The sequence below is a fragment of the Glandiceps talaboti genome, chromosome 11 (genome assembly GCF_964340395.1).
Source record: "Glandiceps talaboti chromosome 11, keGlaTala1.1, whole genome shotgun sequence".
Classification (NCBI taxonomy): Eukaryota; Metazoa; Hemichordata; class Enteropneusta; family Spengelidae; genus Glandiceps; species Glandiceps talaboti.
The window spans coordinates 22943399-22969573 of NC_135559.1; the positions used below are offsets into that span (position 1 = coordinate 22943399).

The 26175-nt window shown below is 32.3% G+C and overlaps 1 protein-coding gene across 2 annotated transcripts; it reads right to left on the reverse strand.

Moving 5' to 3' along the window:
- Window positions 1-1816: 1816 nt before the first annotated feature.
- Window positions 1817-25841, reverse strand: LOC144442239 (3'(2'),5'-bisphosphate nucleotidase 1-like). 2 transcript variants are annotated; one of them, XM_078131519.1, is made up of 8 exons: window positions 25699-25841; window positions 25402-25585; window positions 17620-17721; window positions 10088-10195; window positions 6488-6536; window positions 3867-4156; window positions 2839-2944; window positions 1817-2568 (listed from the first exon to the last, which is right to left on the reverse strand). In XM_078131519.1, exons 1-8 carry the CDS (start codon window positions 25797-25799, stop codon window positions 2420-2422), a joined length of 1089 nt encoding a protein of 362 aa, XP_077987645.1. In that variant the 5' UTR covers window positions 25800-25841; the 3' UTR covers window positions 1817-2419. The 2 variants fall into 2 exon arrangements, with proteins under 2 accessions (XP_077987645.1, XP_077987646.1); XM_078131520.1 differs by lacking the exon at window positions 25699-25841.
- Window positions 25842-26175: the final 334 nt, after the last annotated feature.

Here is a 26175-nt window from a genome sequence, read left to right on the forward strand (position 1 = left end):
TTGATCAAATCAAATATGGCTGAATGGCAGCCATATTTGTTGTAATGTGTGTTGACCCTCAAATCTGACAGTCAAAGACAAAGGTTCACTTGATAGAATTGTGTCTCTCAGCTCAAAAATAACTGGAATGCCCCAGAGAAATCTGTCATCATTTTATAATCAGCAAGTAGTTAGGAAAGCCCGCTCAATTGTTTTATCTAGTAATCATGCTTTATCTACAGAGTTCGACATACTTCCCGCTGGTCATCGTTTTAGATGCCCCGGCCTGCAGGTCAAACCGGCGCAAGTTGTCATTTATTCCCACCGCTGTGCGGCTTATGAATGATTCGTAAACTTTTTGAGTGATGTTGATTGTCTTAGTATCGTTCTGTGTTTCTGTATATATTGTTTTGTATATTTGTTTGTATTTTTTGATATATTGATGTATTGTATTTGAGCCACACCTTTAATTGCCCATGTCTGGGATGAATAAAGTTCTATAGAATTGAATTGAATTGAATATGTACATGTGTCTGGCATTCAACAACTGATTTCAACCAACTCAGGTATAAAGCTTTTATGTCATCACTTTGTTTAACAACTAAATCAAACATGGCTGAAGGGCAGACATGTTTGTTGTTAAATTTCACAATATGCATCATCACTTTGGAGGTATATAATACGTAGCGACTCCATTCTAAGTGCCTACACTCATTATCTAATATGAATTTTCTTTATAAGACTTTGACCTTATCTTCAAGGTCAAGTAGCCAAATTTGACTTATCTGCATAGCTTCTTATATCAAATGTTTCAGGTGATAGTTTAATTATGTCTTGGGTTTGACTATGTGAGGCATGCACAAGTCACTTAATTCCATGACCTTGACATGTATGGCAAAATGGTTACCATATTTGTGAAAGAACAGCACATTTTGTTATGTCCATGGAACTATTGAAACACCCTTAACATACACATACACATACACACACACACACACCATATATGTATATAACATACACACACACACACGCACCATATATGTATATAACACACACACACACACGCACAATATATATATATAACATACACACACACGCACCATATATGTATATAACATACACACACACACACGCACCATATATGTATATAACATACACACACACACGCACCATATATGTATATAACATACACACACACACACGCACCATATATGTATATAACATACACACACACACACGCACCATATATGTATATAACACACACACACACACGCACAATATATGTATATAACATACACACACACACGCACCATATATGTATATAACATACACACACACGCACCATATATGTATATAACATACACACACACACGCACCATATATGTATATAACATACACACACACACACGCACCATATATGTATATAACATACACACACACACGCACCATATATGTATACAACATACACACACACACGCACCATATATGTATATAACATACACACACACACGCACCATATATGTATATAACATACACACACACGCACACCATATATGTATATAACATACACACACACACACCATATATGTATATAACATACACACACACACGCACCATATATGTATATAACATACACACACACGCACCATATATGTATATAACACACACACACACACGCACCATATATGTATATAACATACACACACACACACGCACCATATATGTATATAACATACACACACACACACACGCACCATATATGTATATAACATACACACACACACACACACACACGCACCATATATGTATATAACATATAGTTATTTTATTACCCAGGTTTAGTATACAAATGTTGATATGAAAGGATGCATAATGCTAAATTGTATTAAAAATATCAATCATCAAAGATATTTGGATCGTGTCTGAACAAAAACAAAGATTTTGACACTTCAACAAAGCATCAGAAAATGTCACTAATGGCAATGAATTACAGGAGGCAACAGTGAAATATTTTCACTTGAAATATGACCTCATATCTACAAAAAGGTTAAAGGTCACAGCATGGTAGTAGGCCTTCTTAATGTAAACTAAAAGTCATGTTGTTAAGAGTTATCAAAACTTCCTATTTTCAAACACAATTCTTGTTAAATATACAATGTACATTTCATCACATTTATTTTCTCTGTTACCATGGTTTCACACCTTAAAAAAACACAAGCTAAAGAAAGCATTGGGCTGATGGAAATAAAAGACTTGTTTGTATGCATAAACTAATACCAAAATATATGTATCCTAGCAAAACAATTGTGATAAAAATATGATTTCAGATCCAATCTTTAACACCCTGGTTATATTTATTAGTTACACCCGGTTATCATGGTTACACCTGACAACCATAGTGACAGCTGCCACCATCAAGTTAGAGCTTGGAGTCAGCAGTTCAGGCTTTCAGTTGATCCTTGATCCCCTGAGGAATGTTTGTCAAATAGAAATCATGGTTCTTGTAGGTTGCCAGGACACCAGCAGTGTTTGGTTTCTTCACATCCTTATGATACTGAAGAACGTTGCCATGGATATCAGTTAATCTACCTGAGAGGAAAAACAATCAGCATCATTTACTGCCACTGTTACCATAGCAACATAGCAAAAGTGCCCCTTGATATAATGTATAGTCTCTGTAAATTTACTTCAGAATAGATGTCATTAAATGTTTTAATGTGATCTAAGTCTATAAACATAGCTTGAAAAAGAATGTTTACTTATATGTGTGCCATTCCCTTCAAAGACATTATAGCTTTTCTTATAGTACACCACACTTAATAGCATTCCTATAGCACACCATACTTAATAGCATCTTACCTCCAACTGCCTCTAAGATGGCCTGTGGTCCACATGTATCCCATTTCTTGCATCCAGGACTAGCAAACAGGTAGACATGGGCATCACCCTCCAGCACAATTAACACCTACAAAATAATGGTATAATCCACTAGTTAGACCTGTCCAACATGATTAACACCTACATAATAATGGTATAATCCACTAGTTAGACCTGTCCAACATGATTAACACCTACATAATAATGGTATAATCCACTAGTTAGACCAGTCCAACATGATTAACACCTACATAATAATGGTATAATCCACTAGTGAGACCAGTCCAACATGATTAACACCTACATAATAATGGTATAATCCACTAGTGAGACCAGTCCAACATAATTAACACCTACATAATAATGGTATAATCCACTAGTTAGACCAGTCCAACATGATTAACACCTACATAATAATGGTATAATCCACTAGTTAGACCAGTCCAACATGATTAACACCTACATAATAATGGTATAATCCACTAGTTAGACCAGTCCAACATGATCAACACCTACATAATAATGGTATAATCCACTAGTGAGACCAGTCCAACATAATTAACACCTACATAATAATGGTATAATCCACTAGTTAGACCAGTCCAACATGATTAACACCTACATAATAATGGTATAATCCACTAGTTAGACCAGTCCTAAAGTGAGTATATTCAATCACTGAGTTGTCAGAGAAGAGAAAGCAGGCTGGTATCAGTTACTTAGTTAATTTTCATTTTAACAAAGGGGTCATTGTGTCATAAACAATTCTACATTTTCACAGCCACAGTTGTTTTTAATTTCACTAAAACCAAATGTCATATACCCAAACAACAAACCTGTGATTCATTTTGATGTGAACAAATTTCCCAACTGGATGATGCTAGGCAATTGTCTGCTGGTTTTTGGACTGACACTTCAATGCATGTAGCAATTTACTAATTTACCTCTGTTGAGTCATTCAAAATACAATTCAAGATGGTACCCTCTAGTGAGAAATGAGTCTTACATACCTTGTGTCCACAACCTCCAACACGTATAACTTCATCAGGTTTGAATGCATTGATAGCTTCCTGTACAGTAGGTGTAGGATGAGAACGTGTTGTAGTTATGATGGTCTTGTCTTCTGGTGGTGATTTCTGATTGAAACCAAAAGAGCCAATGCCAATAATACCCCAAATAGTACGACCAAGGGTAGCTTCAGGTCCTGCTTTATAGTTGAAGTAGGGTTGATGGATAACACCACCAACACTCTGACCATCTACTGCTATGCCAATCAATACAGTCACATGATCTAGAAGACCTGTAGAATGGTAACATGAAAATTGGTTGAACTTTCCCAGCACATTTCACAGACCTGGAACTACAAACCCATTCACTAACTTTCGGATTGAAGATTTTGACCAAAAATCATATTTATTTACTTCATTTGCATATCAACACAGAATTCATCTTGTATGAGACAACTCCCAATCAGGTGTCAAAAACCATGTACTTTATACTTGCCAGATATCTAGTGGTCATACAGTACTCACTATTAACAGACCAATAGTTACAATACAGTACTCACTATTAACAGACCAATAGTTACAATACAGTACTCACTATTAACAGACCAATAGTTACAATACAGTACTCACTATTAACAGACCAATAGTTACAATACGGTACTCACTATTAACAGACCAATAGTTACAATACGGTACTCACTATTAACAGACCAATACTTACAATACAGTACTCACTATTAACAGACCAATAGTTACAATACAGTACTCACTATTAACAGACCAATACTTACAATACAGTACTCACTATTAACAGACCAATAGTTACAATACAGTACTTACTATTAACAGACCAATAGTTACAATACAGTACTCACTATTAACAGACCAATAGTTACAATACAGTACTCACTATTAACAGACCAATAGTTACAATACAGTACTCACTATTAACAGACCAATACTTACAATACAGTACTCACTATTAACAGACCAATAGTTACAATACAGTACTCACTATTAACAGACCAATAGTTACAATACAGTACTCACTATTAACAGACCAATAGTTACAATACAGTACTCACTATTAACAGACCAATAGTTACAATACAGTACTCACTATTAACAGACCAATAGTTACAATACAGTACTCACTATTAACAGACCAATACTTACAATACAGTACTCACTATTAACAGACCAATAGTTACAATACAGTACTCACTATTAACAGACCAATAGTTACAATACAGTACTCACTATTAACAGACCAATACTTACAATACAGTACTCACTATTAACAGACCAATAGTTACAATACAGTACTCACTATTAACAGACCAATAGTTACAATACAGTACTCACTATTAACAGACCAATACTTACAATACAGTACTCACTATTAACAGACCAATACTTACAATACAGTACTCACTATTAACAGACCAATAGTTACAATACAGTACTCACTATTAACAGACCAATAGTTACAATACAGTACTCACTATTAACAGACCAATAGTTACAATACAGTACTCACTATTAACAGACCAATAGTTACAATACAGTACTCACTATTAACAGACCAATAGTTACAATACAGTACTCACTATTAACAGACCAATAGTTACAATACGGTACTCACTATTAACAGACCAATACTTACAATACAGTACTCACTATTAACAGACCAATAGTTACAATACAGTACTCACTATTAACAGACCAATAGTTACAATACGGTACTCACTATTAACAGACCAATAGTTATAATACAGTACTCACTATTAACAGACCAATAGTTACAATACAGTACTTACTATTAACAGACCAATAGTTACAATGCAGTACTCACTATTAACAGACCAATAGTTACAATACAGTACTCACTATTAACAGACCAATACTTACAATACAGTACTCACTATTAACAGACCAATAGTTACAATACAGTACTCACTATTAACAGACCAATACTTACAATACAGTACTCACTATTAACAGACCAATAGTTACAATACAGTACTTACTATTAACAGACCAATAGTTACAATACAGTACTCACTATTAACAGACCAATACTTACAATACAGCACTTACTATTAACAGACCAATAGTTACAATACAGTACTCACTATTAACAGACCAATACTTACAATACAGTACTCACTATTAACAGACCAATACTTACAATACAGTACTCACTATTAACAGACCAATAGTTACAATACAGTACTCACTATTAACAGACCAATAGTTACAATACAGTACTTACTATTAACAGACCAATACTTACAATACAGCACTTACTATTAACAGACCAATAGTTACAATACAGTACTCACTATTAACAGACCAATAGTTACAATACAGTACTCACTATTAACAGACCAATAGTTACAATACAGTACTCACTATTAACAGACCAATACTTACAATACAGTACTCACTATTAACAGACCAATAGTTACAATACAGTACTCACTATTAACAGACCAATACTTACAATACGGTCATTAACACTGGATATAATGGACTGTACAATATGCATTGCGTGAAAACTGTTTACTCAGTAATTTAGAGGCGAAAACAAGAATAACTATTTGCCATAATCATCATTATACCTTCAGTGTATTCCTTGGTTCCATCCAGTGGATCTATCCATACAACAATCTGAAGTTGAAAAAAGAATGACGTGTGTTGTAAGTCACCTAGTATTGACACGTGTTCTAAGTCACCTAGTACTGACATGTGTTCTAAGTCACCTAGTATTGACATGTGTTCTAAGTCACCTAGTATTGACATGTGTGTTGTAAGTCACCTAGTATTGACATGTGTTGTAAGTCACCTAGTATTGACATGTATGTTCTAAGTCACCTAGTATTGACATGTGTGTTGTAAGTCACCTAGTATTGACATGTGTTCTAAGTCACCTAGTATTGACATGTGTTGTAAGTCACCTAGTATTGACATGTGTGTTGTAAGTCACCTAGTATTGACATGTGTTCTAAGTCACCTAGTATTGACATGTGTTCTAAGTCACCTAGTATTGACATGTGTTGTAAGTCACCTAGTATTGACATGTGTTGTAAGTCACCTAGTATTGACATGTGTGTTGTAAGTCACCTAGTATTGACATGTGTTCTAAGTCACCTAGTATTGACATGTGTTCTAAGTCACCTAGTATTGACATGTGTTGTAAGTCACCTAGTATTGACATGTGTTCTAAGTCACCTAGTATTGACATGTGTTGTAAGTCACCTAGTATTGACATGTGTTCTAAGTCACCTAGTATTGACATGTGTTCTAAGTCACCTAGTATTGACATGTGTTGAAAGTCACCTAGTATTGACATGTGTTCTAAGTCACCTAGTATTGACATGTGTGTTGTAAGTCACCTAGTATTGACATGTGTGTTCTAAGTCACCTAGTATTGACATGTGTGTTGTAAGTCACCTAGTATTGACATGTGTTCTAAGTCACCTAGTATTGACATGTGTTCTAAGTCACCTAGTATTGACATGTGTTGTAAGTCACCTAGTATTGACATGTGTGTTCTGTCACCTAGTATTGACATGTGTGTTCTATGTCACCTAGTATTGACATGTGTTCTAAGTCACCTAGTATTGACATGTGTGTTCTAAGTCACCTAGTATTGACATGTGTTCTAAGTCACCTAGTATTGACATGTGTTCTAAGTCACCTAGTATTGACATGTGTTGTAAGTCACCTAGTATTGACATGTGTGTTCTATGTCACCTAGTATTGACATGTGTGTTCTATGTCACCTAGTATTGACATGTGTTGTAAGTCACCTAGTATTGACATGTGTGTTGTAAGTCACCTAGTATTGACATGTGTGTTCTAAGTCACCTAGTATTGACATGTGTTCTAAGTCACCTAGTATTGACATGTGTTGTAAGTCACCTAGTACTGACATGTGTGTTCTATGTCACCTAGTACTGACATGTGTGTTGTAAGTCACCTAGTATTGACATGTGTGTTGTAAGTCACCTAGTATTGACATGTGTGTTCTAAGTCACCTATTATTGACATGTGTGTTGTAAGTCAACTAGTACTGACATGTGTTGTAAGTCACCTAGTATTGACGTGTTCTAAGTCACCTAGTATTGACATGTGTTGTAAGTCACCTAGTATTGACATGTGTTCTAAGTCACCTAGTATTGACATGTGTTCTAAGTCACCTAGTATTGACATGTGTTCTAAGTCACCTAGTATTGACATGTGTGTTCTAAGTCACCTAGTATTGACATGTGTGTTGTAAGTCACCTAGTATTGACATGTGTTCTAAGTCACCTAGTATTGACATGTGTTGTAAGTCACCTAGTATTGACATGTGTTGTAAGTCACCTAGTATTGACATGTGTTGTAAGTCACCTAGTATTGACATGTGTTCTAAGTCACCTAGTATTGACATGTGTTGTAAGTCACCTAGTATTGACATGTGTGTTGTAAGTCACCTAGTATTGACATGTGTTGTAAGTCACCTAGTATTGACATGTGTGTTCTATGTCACCTAGTATTGACATGTGTGTTGTAAGTCACCTAGTATTGACATGTGTTGTAAGTCACCTAGTATTGACATGTGTTGTAAGTCACCTAGTATTGACATGTGTTGTAAGTCACCTAGTATTGACATGTGTGTTGTAAGTCACCTAGTATTGACATGTGTTGTAAGTCACCTAGTATTGACGTGTGTGTTGTAAGTCACCTAGTACTGACATGTGTGTTGTAAGTCACCTAGTATTGACATGTGTGTTGTAAGTCACCTAGTATTGACATGTGTTCTAAGTCACCTAGTATTGACATGTGTGTTGTAAGTCACCTAGTATTGACATGTGTGTTGTAAGTCACCTAGTATTGACATGTGTTGTAAGTCACCTAGTATTGACATGTGTGTTGTAAGTCACCTAGTACTGACATGTGTTGTAAGTCACCTAGTATTGACGTGTTCTAAGTCACCTAGTATTGACATGTGTTCTAAGTCACCTAGTATTGATATGTGTGTTCTATGTCACCTAGTACTGACATGTGTTCTAAGTCACCTAGTACTGACATGTGTTCTAAGTCACCTAGTACTGACATGTGTTCTAAGTCACCTAGTACTGACATGTGTTCTAAGTCACCTAGTACTGACATGTGTTCTAAGTCACCTAGTATTGACATGTGTTCTAAGTCACCTTGTATTGACATGTGTGTTGTAAGTCACCTAGTATTGACATGTGTTCTAAGTCACCTAGTATTGACATGTGTGTTCTAAGTCACCTAGTATTGACATGTGTGTTGTAAGTCACCTAGTATTGACATGTGTTGTAAGTCACCTAGTATTGATATGTGTGTTCTAAGTCACCTAGTACTGACATGTGTTTTGTAAGTCACCTAGTATTGACATGTGTGTTGTAAGTCACCTAGTATTGACATGTGTTTTGTAAGTCACCTAGTATTGACATGTGTTCTAAGTCACCTAGTATTGACATGTGTTCTAAGTCACCTAGTATTGACATGTGTGTTGTAAGTCACCTAGTATTGACATGTGTTGAAAGTCACCTAGTATTGACATGTGTTGTAAGTCACCTAGTATTGACATGTGTGTTCTAAGTCACCTAGTATTGACATGTGTGTTGTAAGTCACCTAGTATTGACATGTGTTCTAAGTCACCTAGTATTGACATGTGTTCTAAGTCACCTAGTATTGACATGTGTTGTAAGTCACCTAGTATTGACATGTGTTGAAAGTCACCTAGTATTGACATGTGTTCTAAGTCACCTAGTACTGACATGTGTGTTCTATGTCACCTAGTATAGACATGTGTGAGTTGTAAGGGGTGAGATCAAGTGAATACAAAGCCAGTAATTTAGTATGTACAAGAAATGTATGTTGAGAAAAACTCCTTCTTTTGTTGAGTTTATTTTAGTGTCATGCATTTACTTTCTTTCTTCTTAATTCTTCTATTTCTCAATTTCATGACATTTTCTAGAAATATTTGCATTCAGAGGTACTAACAGATCCATTAAAAGTAAAATTCATTTTGTAGGATGAGAATATGGTTCAACCCCTCCCCGTTCCCCAAAGTAAAAAACTTCAGTTTTTTATCCTACATTGAATTATTGATATGGCCCCTATTTAAGTCACCTAACGGTAGTATTGACATGTAACAGGTTTGTGTATTATTTGCATATTACACATTTACAGTATCTCTCACCTGTTCTGGCTTCACATTTTTATTTGTGTACTTGTCAGCATATTTCATGACATCTTGCGATAATCCCTGGTAGACATATTGTTCATCAACTTCTGGTTCGTCATCATCCTATCAGTACATAAATATCACAAAAATATTGTATGCAATACATCATTCTGTCAACATACATGTATAAACTATTCTGTCAACATATAAACTATTCTGTCAACATATAAACTATTATGTCAACATATAAACTATTATGTCAGCATATAAACTATTATGTCAACATATAAACTATTATGTCAACATATAAACTATTATGTCAGCATATAAACTATTATGTCAACATATAAACTATTCTGTCAACATATAAACTGTTATGTCAACATATAAACTGTTATGTCAACATATAAACTATTATGTCAGCATATAAACTATTATGTCAACATATAAACTATTATGTCAGCATATAAACTATTATGTCAGCATATAAACTGTTATGTCAACATATAAACTATTATGTGTCAGCATATAAACTATTCTGTCAACATATAAACTATTATGTCAGCATATAAACTATTCTGTCAACATATAAACTATTATGTCAACATATAAACTATTATGTCAACATATGTCAACATATAAACTATTCTGTCAACATATAAACTATTATGTCAGCATATAAACTGTTATGTCAGCATATAAACTGTTATGTCAGCATATAAACTGTTATGTCAACATATAAATTATTCTGTCAACATATAAACTATTATGTCAGCATATAAACTGTTATGTCAGCATATAAACTATTATGTCAACATATAAACTATTATGTCAGCATATAAACTGTTATGTCAACATATAAACTGTTATGTCAACATATAAACTGTTATGTCAACATATAAACTGTTATGTCAGCATATAAACTGTTATGTCAACATATAAACTATTATGTCAACATATAAACTATTATGTCAACATATAAACTATTATGTCAACATATAAACTATTCTGTCAACATATAAACTGTTATGTCAGCATATAAACTATTATGTCAACATATAAACTATTATGTCAACATATAAACTATTATGTCAACATATAAACTATTATGTCAACATATAAACTATTATGTCAACATATAAACTGTTATGTCAACATATAAACTGTTATGTCAACATATAAACTGTTATGTCAACATATAAACTATTATGTCAGCATATAAACTATTATGTCAACATATAAACTATTATGTCAGCATATAAACTATTATGTCAACATATAAACTATTCTGTCAACATATAAACTATTATGTCAACATATAAACTGTTATGTCAACATATAAACTATTATGTCAACATATAAACTATTATGTCAGCATATAAACTGTTATGTCAGCATATAAACTGTTATGTCAACATATAAACTATTATGTCAGCATATAAACTATTATGTCAGCATATAAACTGTTATGTCAACATATAAACTATTATGTCAACATATAAACTATTATGTCAACATATAAACTATTATGTCAACATATAAACTATTATGTCAACATATAAACTATTATGTCAGCATATAAACTGTTATGTCAGCATATAAACTATTATGTCAACATATAAACTATTATGTCAACATATAAACTATTATGTCAACATATAAACTATTATGTCAGCATATAAACTATTATGTCAACATATAAACTATTATGTCAACATATAAACTATTATGTCAACATATAAACTATTATGTCAGCATATAAACTATTATGTCAACATATAAACTGTTATGTCAACATATAAACTGTTATGTCAGCATATAAACTATTATGTCAGCATATAAACTGTTATGTCAACATATAAACTGTTATGTCAACATATAAACTATTATGTCAACATATAAACTATTATGTCAACATATAAACTATTATGTCAACATATAAACTATTATGTCAACATATAAACTATTATGTCAGCATATAAACTATTATGTCAACATATAAACTGTTATGTCAACATATAAACTGTTATGTCAGCATATAAACTATTATGTCAGCATATAAACTGTTATGTCAACATATAAACTGTTATGTCAACATATAAACTGTTATGTCAGCATATAAACTATTATGTCAACATATAAACTATTATGTCAACATATAAACTGTTATGTCAACATATAAACTATTATGTCAACATATAAACTATTCTGTCAACATATAAACTATTATGTCAACATATAAACTGTTATGTCAACATATAAACTATTATGTCAGCATATAAACTGTTATGTCAGCATATAAACTATTATGTCAACATATAAACTGTTATGTCAACATATAAACTATTATGTCAGCATATAAACTATTATGTCAACATATAAACTATTATGTCAACATATAAAGTGTTATGTCAACATATAAACTATTATGTCAACATATAAACTGTTATGTCAACATATAAACTGTTATGTCAGCATATAAACTGTTATGTCAACATATAAACTGTTATGTCAGCATATAAACTATTATGTCAACATATAAACTATTATGTCAGCATATAAACTATTATGTCAGCATATAAACTATTATGTCAGCATATAAACTATTATGTCAGCATATAAACTGTTATGTCAACATATAAACTGTTATGTCAGCATATAAACTATTATGTCAACATATAAACTATTCTGTCAACATATAAACTGTTATGTCAACATATAAACTGTTATGTCAACATATAAACTATTATGTCAGCATATAAACTATTATGTCAACATATAAACTATTATGTCAGCATATAAACTATTATGTCAGCATATAAACTGTTATGTCAACATATAAACTATTATGTGTCAGCATATAAACTATTCTGTCAACATATAAACTATTATGTCAGCATATAAACTATTCTGTCAACATATAAACTATTATGTCAACATATAAACTATTATGTCAACATATGTCAACATATAAACTATTCTGTCAACATATAAACTATTATGTCAGCATATAAACTGTTATGTCAGCATATAAACTGTTATGTCAGCATATAAACTGTTATGTCAACATATAAATTATTCTGTCAACATATAAACTATTATGTCAGCATATAAACTGTTATGTCAGCATATAAACTATTATGTCAACATATAAACTATTATGTCAGCATATAAACTGTTATGTCAACATATAAACTGTTATGTCAACATATAAACTGTTATGTCAACATATAAACTGTTATGTCAGCATATAAACTGTTATGTCAACATATAAACTATTATGTCAACATATAAACTATTATGTCAGCATATAAACTATTATGTCAACATATAAACTATTCTGTCAACATATAAACTATTATGTCAACATATAAACTATTATGTCAACATATAAACTGTTATGTCAACATATAAACTATTATGTCAGCATATAAACTATTATGTCAACATATAAACTATTCTGTCAACATATAAACTATTATGTCAACATATAAACTATTATGTCAGCATATAAACTATTATGTCAACATATAAACTATTATGTCAGCATATAAACTATTATGTCAGCATATAAACTGTTATGTCAACATATAAACTATTATGTCAGCATATAAACTATTATGTCAACATATAAACTATTCTGTCAACATATAAACTATTATGTCAGCATATAAACTATTCTGTCAACATATAAACTGTTATGTCAACATATAAACTATTATGTCAGCATATAAACTATTATGTCAACATATAAACTATTATGTCAGCATATAAACTATTATGTCAGCATATAAACTATTATGTCAACATATAAACTATTATGTCAGCATATAAACTGTTATGTCAACATATAAACTATTATGTCAACATATAAACTATTATGTCAGCATATAAACTATTATGTCAACATATAAACTGTTATGTCAACATATAAACTATTATGTCAACATATAAACTGTTATGTCAGCATATAAACTGTTATGTCAACATATAAACTGTTATGTCAGCATATAAACTGTTATGTCAACATATAAACTGTTATGTCAGCATATAAACTATTATGTCAGCATATAAACTGTTATGTCAGCATATAAACTATTATGTCAACATATAAACTGTTATGTCAACATATAAACTATTATGTCAACATATAAACTGTTATGTCAACATATAAACTATTATGTCAGCATATAAACTGTTATGTCAACATATAAACTGTTATGTCAACATATAAACTATTATGTCAACATATAAACTGTTATGTCAACATATAAACTGTTATGTCAGCATATAAACTGTTATGTCAACATATAAACTGTTATGTCAACATATAAACTATTATGTCAGCATATAAAATGTTATGTCAACATATAAACTGTTATGTCAACATATAAACTATTATGTCAACATATAAACTGTTATGTCAACATATAAACTATTATGTCAGCATATAAAATGTTATGTCAACATATAAACTGTTATGTCAACATATAAACTATTATGTCAGCATATAAACTGTTATGTCAACATATAAACTATTATGTCAGCATATAAACTGTTATGTCAACATATAAACTGTTATGTCAACATATAAACTATTATGTCAACATATAAACTGTTATGTCAACATATAAACTGTTATGTCAGCATATAAACTGTTATGTCAACATATAAACTATTATGTCAACATATAAACTGTTATGTCAACATATAAACTATTCTGTCAGCATATAAACTGTTATGTCAACATATAAACTATTATGTCAACATATAAACTATTATGTCAGCATATAAACTGTTATGTCAACATATAAACTGTTATGTCAACATATAAACTGTTATGTCAACATATAAACTGTTATGTCAGCATATAAACTGTTATGTCAGCATATAAACTGTTATGTCAACATATAAACTATTATGTCAACATATAAATTATTCTGTCAACATATAAACTATTATGTCAGCATATAAACTGTTATGTCAGCATATAAACTATTATGTCAACATATAAACTATTATGTCAGCATATAAACTGTTATGTCAACATATAAACTGTTATGTCAACATATAAACTGTTATGTCAACATATAAACTGTTATGTCAGCATATAAACTGTTATGTCAACATATAAACTATTATGTCAACATATAAACTATTATGTCAGCATATAAACTATTATGTCAACATATAAACTATTCTGTCAACATATAAACTATTATGTCAACATATAAACTATTATGTCAACATATAAACTGTTATGTCAACATATAAACTATTATGTCAGCATATAAACTATTATGTCAACATATAAACTATTCTGTCAACATATAAACTATTATGTCAACATATAAACTATTATGTCAGCATATAAACTATTATGTCAACATATAAACTATTATGTCAGCATATAAACTATTATGTCAGCATATAAACTGTTATGTCAACATATAAACTATTATGTCAGCATATAAACTATTATGTCAACATATAAACTATTCTGTCAACATATAAACTATTATGTCAGCATATAAACTATTCTGTCAACATATAAACTGTTATGTCAACATATAAACTATTATGTCAGCATATAAACTATTATGTCAACATATAAACTATTATGTCAGCATATAAACTATTATGTCAGCATATAAACTATTATGTCAACATATAAACTATTATGTCAGCATATAAACTGTTATGTCAACATATAAACTATTATGTCAACATATAAACTATTATGTCAGCATATAAACTATTATGTCAACATATAAACTGTTATGTCAACATATAAACTATTATGTCAACATATAAACTGTTATGTCAGCATATAAACTGTTATGTCAACATATAAACTGTTATGTCAGCATATAAACTGTTATGTCAACATATAAACTGTTATGTCAGCATATAAACTATTATGTCAGCATATAAACTGTTATGTCAGCATATAAACTATTATGTCAACATATAAACTGTTATGTCAACATATAAACTATTATGTCAACATATAAACTGTTATGTCAACATATAAACTATTATGTCAGCATATAAACTGTTATGTCAACATATAAACTGTTATGTCAACATATAAACTATTATGTCAACATATAAACTGTTATGTCAGCATATAAACTGTTATGTCAACATATAAACTGTTATGTCAACATATAAACTATTATGTCAGCATATAAAATGTTATGTCAACATATAAACTGTTATGTCAACATATAAACTATTATGTCAACATATAAACTGTTATGTCAACATATAAACTATTATGTCAGCATATAAAATGTTATGTCAACATATAAACTGTTATGTCAACATATAAACTATTATGTCAGCATATAAACTGTTATGTCAACATATAAACTATTATGTCAGCATATAAACTATTATGTCAACATATAAACTGTTATGTCAACATATAAACTGTTATGTCAACATATAAACTATTATGTCAACATATAAACTGTTATGTCAACATATAAACTGTTATGTCAGCATATAAACTGTTATGTCAACATATAAACTATTATGTCAACATATAAACTGTTATGTCAACATATAAACTATTCTGTCAGCATATAAACTGTTATGTCAACATATAAACTATTATGTCAACATATAAACTATTATGTCAACATATAAACTGTTATGTCAACATATAAACTGTTATGTCAACATATAAACTATTATGTCAGCATATAAACTGTTATGTCAACATATAAACTGTTATGTCAACATATAAACTATTATGTCAACATATAAACTGTTATGTCAGCATATAAACTATTATGTCAACATATAAACTGTTATGTCAGCATATAAACTATTCTGTCAACATATAAACTGTTATGTCAACATATAAACTATTATGTCAACATATAAACTATTATGTCAACATATAAACTATTATGTCAGCATATAAACTGTTATGTCAACATATAAACTATTATGTCAACATATAAACTATTATGTCAGCATATAAACTATTATGTCAACATATAAACTGTTATGTCAACATATAAACTGTTATGTCAGCATATAAACTATTATGTCAACATATAAACTGTTATGTCAACATATAAACTGTTATGTCAACATATAAACTGTTATGTCAGCATATAAACTGTTATGTCAACATATAAACTGTTATGTCAACATATAAACTGTTATGTCAGCATATAAACTGTTATGTCAACATATAAACTATTATGTGTCAGCATATAAACTATTATGTCAACATATAAATTATTCTGTCAACATATAAACTATTATGTCAGCATATAAACTGTTATGTCAACATATAAACTATTATGTCAACATATAAACTGTTATGTCAGCATATAAACTATTATGTCAACATATAAACTATTATGTCAACATATAAACTGTTATGTCAACATATAAACTGTTATGTCAACATATAAACTGTTATGTCAGCATATAAACTATTATGTCAACATATAAACTGTTATGTCAACATATAAACTGTTATGTCAACATATGCTAGTAAACTGTACTTGTAGTAAAGTACTTACTTCTTCCCCAATGACGGTGACACCAGGAAACTGCCGTGACAGAGATGTCGATATACTCATTTGAACAGTACGGTCAGCTTGTGTCTGTAAGTCTTGAATTCCCTGTAATTAGGTCAAGATAAATAACTCATTCAATGATGCAATGATAGAACTCTATGACATGATGCAATGATAGAACCCTATGACATGATGCAATGATAGAACCCTATGACATGATGCAATGATAGAACCCTATGACATGATGCAATGATAGAACCCTATGACATGCCAGTGTCTGGTATACTTGGGGTATTTCCATGGAAATTGTCAATTTTCGCTAAAGATTTATAACGTGACAAAAAAATGCAAAAATAAGTAGTGATTAAAATGCCTTCTTGTACATGGACACAATGTAGCAGACGGGTAATTAGAAGAAATTAGTCTTTGAGAAAGACAACATGATCTGGGTTTACAAATACTTCACAAGCATAGTGAGTATAAAGTACAGCAGAAAACACCACAGACACTAACACAAAGGTCAATATTTTTTGTCACAAAAAATATCACATTCATGAACAACCTCCTTCACATGATATACTATTATGACATGGTATGGTGGGACAAATATACTATATGTATGTATAGACATTCAGATGAGTTAGTAGTTGGATGGTGGGACAAATATACTATATGTATGTATAGACATTCAGATGAGTTGGTGGTTGTATGGCGGGCCAAATATACTATATGTATGTATAGACATTCAGATGAGTTGGTGGTTGTATGGTGGGACAAATATACTATATGTATGTATAGACATTCAGATGAGTTAGTGGTTGTATGGTGGGACAAATATACTATATGTATGTATAGACATTCAGATGAGTTGGTGGTTGTATGGCGGGCCAAATATACTATATGTATGTATAGACATTCAGATGAGTTAGTAGTTGGATGGCGGGCCAAATATACTATATGTATGTATAGACATTCAGATGAGTTGGTGGTTGTATGGCGGGCCAAATATACTATATGTATGTATAGACATTCAGATGAGTTGGTGGTTGTATGGCGGGCCAAATATACTATATGTATGTATAGACATTCAGATGAGTTGGTGGTTGTATGGCGGGCCAAATATACTATATGTATGTATAGACATTCAGATGAGTTAGTAGTTGGATGGTGGGACAAATATACTATATGTATGTATAGACATTCAGATGAGTTAGTAGTTGGATGGTGGGACAAATATACTATATGTATGTATAGACATTCAGATGAGTTGGTGGTTGTATGGCGGGCCAAATATACTATATGTATGTATAGACATTCAGATGAGTTGGTGGTTGTATGGCGGGCCAAATATACTATATGTATGTATAGACATTCAGATGAGTTGGTGGTTGTATGGCGGGCCAAATATACTATATGTATGTATAGACATTCAGATGAGTTGGTGGTTGTATGGCGGGCCAAATATACTATATGTCTGTATAGACATTCAGATGAGTTGGTGGTTGTATGGTGGGCCAAATATACTATATGTCTGTATAGACATTCAGATGAGTTAGTAGTTGGACGAGTTGACCATGACAGTGATTTGGGACAAGTTGACTTTGTTAAAACATGACTGGGACTATCAGAGTAAATATTCCTGAGTACATATGAAATCAGAGCAAATACTGTATACAAGAGTGATTAAGTTTGTGGCAGATATCTCTAACTAGTCTAGTTGATAGACCCCTCCTGCATGACTGCTTACTTTAAAAGTGACCAAAGGTTGCCACTGAGGACACTAGCCCAAACATAGGTACTCATGACCTTTCAGCTTTTATTCAGTAATCCCCCAAAGTACAGATCCAAGGTCTAACTACAAGACTAAATTATTCCTTGGTTGTTTTCAAACAGCTACGAAGGTTGCCACTGAGGGCGCTAGGCAGACATAGGTACTCATGACCTTTCAGCTATTATGTCAGCAATCCCCCAAAGTACAGATCCATAGTCTTACTACAACTACAAGACTAGTGTCAAACACACACCATCCACTTTCACAGATTTATCATGATTCTATATCAATTTTGGACAAACCGTACAAAATATCAGTCACTGTGTATATATAAAAAATATTTAAATGTATTGCATGTATTGGAGAAAATACAACCAATATGTTACTATGTATGACCAGTGTAAAGTACTATGTACAAAATACAACCAATATGTTACTATGTATGACCAGTGTAAAGTACTATGGAGAAAATACAACCACTATGTTACTATGTATGACCAGTGTAAAATACTATAGAGAAAATACAACCACTATGTTACTATGTATGACCAGTGTAAAATACTATGGAGAAAATACAACCACTATGTTACTATGTATGACCAGTGTAAAATACTATAGAGAAAATACAACCACTATGTTACTATGTATGACCAGTGTAAAATACTATGGAGAAAATACAACCACTATGTTACTATGTATGACCAGTGTAAAATACTATGGAGAAAATACAACCACTATGTTACTATGTATGACCAGTGTAAAGTACTATGGAGAAAATACAACCACTATGTTACTTTGTATGACCAGTGTAAAGTACTATGGAGAAAATACAACCACTGTGTTACTATGTATGACCAGTGTAAAGTACTATAGAGAAAATACAACCACTATGTTACTATGTATGACCAGTGTAAAGTACTATGGAGAAAATACAACCACTATGTTACTATGTATGACCAGTGTAAAATACTATGGAGAAAATACAACCACTATGTTACTATGTATGACCAGTGTAAAGTACTATAGAGAAAATACAACCACTATGTTACTATGTATGACCAGTGTAAAATACTATGGAGAAAATACAACCACTATGTTACTATGTATGACCAGTGTAAAGTACTATAGAGAAAATACAACCACTATGTTACTATGTATGACCAGTGTAAAGTACTATAGAGAAAATACAACCACTATGTTACTATGTATGACCAGTGTAAAGTACTATGGAGAAAATACAACCACTATGTTACTATGTATGACCAGTGTAAAATACTATAGAGAAAATACAACCACTATGTTACTATGTATGACCAGTGTAAAGTACTATAGAGAAAATACAACCACTATGTTACTATGTATGACCAGTGTAAAGTACTATAGAGAAAATACAACCACTATGTTACTATGTATGACCAGTGTAAAATACTATGGAGAAAATACAACCACTATGTTACTATGTATGACCAGTGTAAAATACTATAGAGAAAATACAACCACTATGTTACTATGTATGACCAGTTGTCATTCAGACTTTTTTATTTCTGTGATTTACAACAAGTCTATATGTACATAGGGTCAAAGGTCACAATTCTATCAGTTCTTTTAAAAGTACGACACAAAAGATGGATGATAGGTGGTTTTGGTACTTGTTCTAGATATCACTTTAATCGATTTATCACCAAACAAGTGACCTATCACATCAGTCAGAATAGCTCACCTGTTTTTTCGTTCTTTTTTCTTGTTTTAGTAACATATGTAGCAGTGGTTCTGCTGTTCAGCTCTTCCACTATGCAGTTTTGTTTTAGCAAAGTAATGAAATGGCTAGTGGTTTCATATGATGACTCACTCACACACACTATAGAACACATTTCACACAGAAAGTTGGTAAAATATTGTACTTTTATAATATAGTCACCATTTTACAAAAATTCTATTTTACCCCAAATTTGCATATTAATGACCCAATCAACTTGTCTTGAACAAGCTTATATCTGCTCATCCCAAGACACCTACACAACTAATTTCAACTAGTTTGGCCACGTAGTTTTGGAGAAGATTTTTGAAGTATTTTTACCAAAAATTTCTATTTTTAGACCTAATTTGCATAAAAATATAGATAGGGAACTTGTAATCCAGACTGAGTATGCTCAGATGCAAAGGATTATGGGATTTCTGTGGTTATCATAATACCTAATCTGGAGCTACTGATAAAATAAACCTCCCACACTAGTCAGGGTAACAAATGAATTGACCATTCGTGGTTGCAAACTATGTAACAGTATTGTTTACAATACCAATTTATTAGTATTTATTATCACATTTCCCACGATGCAACATTCAACATGGTGGGTTTGCAAGTTCCTTATTGGCTCAGTAGCTATAAAGGAGAAGATGACAGTAGAAAAGTTGAAGGACGGACGACAGACTACAATGGAGGATCAACCTAACCCATAATCTCCGTTCAGCTTTTGCTGACAGCAGAGCTAAAAATGTTGTGTGATATGTTACAGGTACTAGAAATGTTGTGTGATATGTTACAGGTACTAAAAATGTTGTGTGATATGGTACAGGTAATAAAAATGTTGTCTGATATGGTACAGGTACTAAAAATGTTGTGTGATAAATGTACATTTCTTCCAAGTCAAAAAATGGGCTTCGAGGCCTCTTTGTAGTAATTTAGATGTATCACTCACTGGAGAAATGATAACTTGTCACAAAAATACATAAATCGTTTAGCCTACAATGTTGGACATGAAGTATTCCCCAGCATGCACTGCCCTACAAGTCTATTTGTACATGTGGTGAAAGGTCACAATTCTATCAGTTCTTTCAAAAGTACGACACAAAAGGTGAACAGTAGGTGGTTTTGGTACACGTTCTAGATAACACTGTTATTGATTTATCACCAAAAAATGGTGTGTGATATGGTACAGTTCAATAAGAAAGTATGCAAATTATCTCTGAGGTTAAATAACAAAATGCCTTTTTCTCGTTTCAATTTTCAAAGACCACAAAAGCGGGCAAGTTGATTTATCAGGACAGTTGCATGTTCCTATGGGAGCCTCGTTTCCGCGTTTAAGGATCATATTATTGTGAGCTTTGATGATGGAAGCCATGTTATTCATACAACTGTAGCTCACTTTCATGTTCCCCTTGTTGAAAATTTTATGTAACTTGTGCTCTTAGGGAAGTGACGCCCAGGAAAATTCTCCCAACGTTATTGCTTACGTTTTGACTGTATGGGGGATTAAACCAGATGACATTACGTTTCCTATTTCTCCGTCTCTTGATGGTGTTAATTCTATCTGTGTAAGCAAGGTTGTCTTTATAGCCACTTGCTTTGAGTGCGTCATCATAAAGGGGTGCTGCCTGGTTGAAAACATTATGATTACATGAGATGTCACACAGTCTTCTATTAATGGCTGCTGGGAGATGCTTGATGATAACCGGTGGGTGATTTGACTGTGAATTGATGTAGACTGGGTTGTCATTTGGTTTTCTGTATGGGTAATATTTCCCACTGGAAAGGTCTAATACGATATTGAGGTAATTTACAATTTTCAGGTTAGCTTCGATGGTTATTTCCAGACCGATGTCATTGAAGATCTTTGTGATGTTTTTCTTTATCTGTTCTGCCTTGTTACCCAATATTTTGTGGAAAACAGCTAAACCATCATCCCTGTATAGACCTACATGGTCTTTAGAGTACTGTGATGCAATAGTACTTAGGATGTAGGAACCCACTAGTTCGCAAATCTCGGCTCCATCATAACTTCCCATAGTCACGTCAAACATATCTTTGTTGTCTCTTTTGACCCATGAAATATTATCATCAAATAGGAGAGATTTCCTGGCGTGCATAAGAATTTCTATATCATGATCTGAGATATCAACATGATGTTTTGCGAAGCTTAATGCATTACGTAAGATATTTTCTGTAATAGATGGATAAAAATTAACGATGTCGAAGATGATGAACGTACAAATGGGTTTGTCTGGTAATTTGGTAAACCAATCAATCACAGATGCCGTATTTTTCCACTGATTTACCCCTGATAAGTTAATTATGACTCGAAAACAACATTTGGGGGATGTCAGGTAACTATACAATGTAGTCATAGAATATACTTTTCAGCCCTACATGTGCACATATCTGAGTAAGCAAAAATTTCAATGCATTCATGAAATATTAATATTTCTGTTACAGTACTATTAACTGATGGCAAGTTTTTTGTCAGAAATTACATGACTTCATTCATTTACAGATACATTTATATGATCATGCAAGAGAGACAACATCTACTGTCTATGCCAATTTGAAGCAGGAAGGCATTCATGGATTTGACCAAAAACATTCATGAACAACGAATAATTCTTTCACATCATCAAACTTTATTTATAAATGTCAAATAATTTTTAATATACTTTACTACATTCTAAACAAGGGCAAGGACCGATATGGAACAGTTTAAAATTAAGTCAAAAGTTCAAGTAAACACAGAGATACATATGAGCACATTTTGATAATAAAATTGCCCACAAACCTAATTACCGTCGATATAAAGAAGAATGTCTTTCTTTAACAAGTATGCGGAAAAACTCAATTTTGTTGAGCTTCTATAGATCAGCCCTTTTCATGGTCACTCTTTCGACGGAAGCCTATCTAGTATTAGGCTATGTATGTGAGGCTGGGGTTGGGAGAAAATCATAGTCACCGATCTACAGGTAGTATGACATGATGTCACACATAGAGAAATCAGAATTTGAAGTGTACTGAATGAATCTAATACACATCTTAGTATTTCAAACAAGCATAGGGGATTTTTTTCCAACTCAAGTACATATTATTGTGTATATTTTCATAATAATGATATTTATTATTAACTGTATATATACCTATACTTGTATTATCACTCAATTGTTATTTTTATCTCATTATTCGAATGAGCAAATAGACAATATGGACGATTGCTATGTATGTAGAGAAGTAGGACCTGTCTTCTGGTTGAATCGTAGTAGGTTAAAGTTACAAATAAGAAACCAATTCTCATCATATGGTTTTGCCTAGCCTGTTAAACACTACGGAAACATTGACGGTCGAGTTAGTCTTGAGTGTCTGTCTACGTCTGCAATGATCATACAAATTATTTTTTACATGGGAATTCATGTTTATCCACCGTCAGAGGTGTCACAGACTAAATCAGTATACCATAGAAGAAGTGAGTATACTAAGTTATTAAAACAAATAATCAAAAAATAAAAAAAGCACTGGGGAAATTGTTTTTAACTGGGAATGTGCAGGGCAGAAAAATGTACTTTATGGAAATAAAGGCGAGACACCTCCCACCCCCATTTTGTATCGTGTCTTATAACTAATAATATAAGAATTTTTTAAGTTTTTTTGTTACAAATGGTGCGAACTCTACATGTCATACAAAATGACCAGGTTGCCATTGTATTGGTTGAAATGCATTCTACATAAATTAATGATATGGTAATATATGTATATGACCACTTCCAAATATGGTTTAACAACTATTAAAACTGATTTAAGTATTTGTTTTACTCTTGAAAAGATGTTTCTTTCTATCTAATTTTGACAAAAGAGCCAAAATTATGCAAATCTTTGCAAATTTGAGGGGTTAAACCTCACTTGGAAGGCATTACATGTGTTTTTGGATTCAGCGCCATCAACTTGCACTAAAAAAAGTTGCCTTCCAGCTTTACCCCAAAATGGCTAGCATAGCATTCACATTTTCGGAAATTGGAACCAAACTATTGCTAAGTGCAGTTTTAGTTTGTGTATGGAGGACCTCCATAATCTGTGTCTATCTTACTAATTCTTAGTAAACCAAGACCTCGATTGCCAAAGCAGTGTATGACCAACCTCCCCCTGCAGCTACCGGTTGTGGCCGTAACCAGACCATGACCAGGCACGGTGAGGCAGACACTTCACTTATAACTACCATGTAACGACTGTACATAAATACGCTATTGAAGTTAGTACTCACGGTTTTTTCAACAATTCCAAGTTCTCCTTTCTTCATTATATCTCTCACTATCAGGCCTGCTTTGTCTGCAATATATGCAGAGGCGGCAACTAGCCGTACGATAAGAGGCGCGTCTGAAGCCATTTTCGACCTGGGGCGAATACAGACTAGGTGTGTGCTTGGTAGTGGCGATCCTCCAAAGTGGCTGAGAAATAGGGAGTGGGTACTGTATATTAAAATAGGGTCGTATGAGTACGGAATTTGCATACTAGATAAAAGGAATATTCCATGATTGTGAGGTCATGGTACACTACTCACCGACAATTTCTGACCCGTACTTTACTTTTATTGAACACACAAGTAGTAAACCTTACGACAAATGGTTTCACCTTTACCAGCAAATAATTATGTGATGACATGCAAAGACAGGTATCCGTACCCTGTACCCGTACGAGTGACACTGCGAAATTACTCTACATGCACATGGCAGTGGTGAAAGGTCACAGTGACGTCAACAACCTACTAGTGAAGTTACAAAATTTGCATATATCATGGTCACCACATCACATGCACATAGCACATAGACACAGTAAAAGCATTCGTCGTTCTTGTTGTTGTTGAAAAGACGTTGGAGAGATATCTGTGGCTTATCAAGCCACTGCTACGCCGAACAAAAACTGAAGGACGGCAGTATATCTATCTATTTAGAGACACGTTTGTGTTAGCCTCCTGTACTGTAGTCTGGATGGCAACTGTTCAAACCACAATCTGGTCAAAGTCCCTCACAATCAGCAC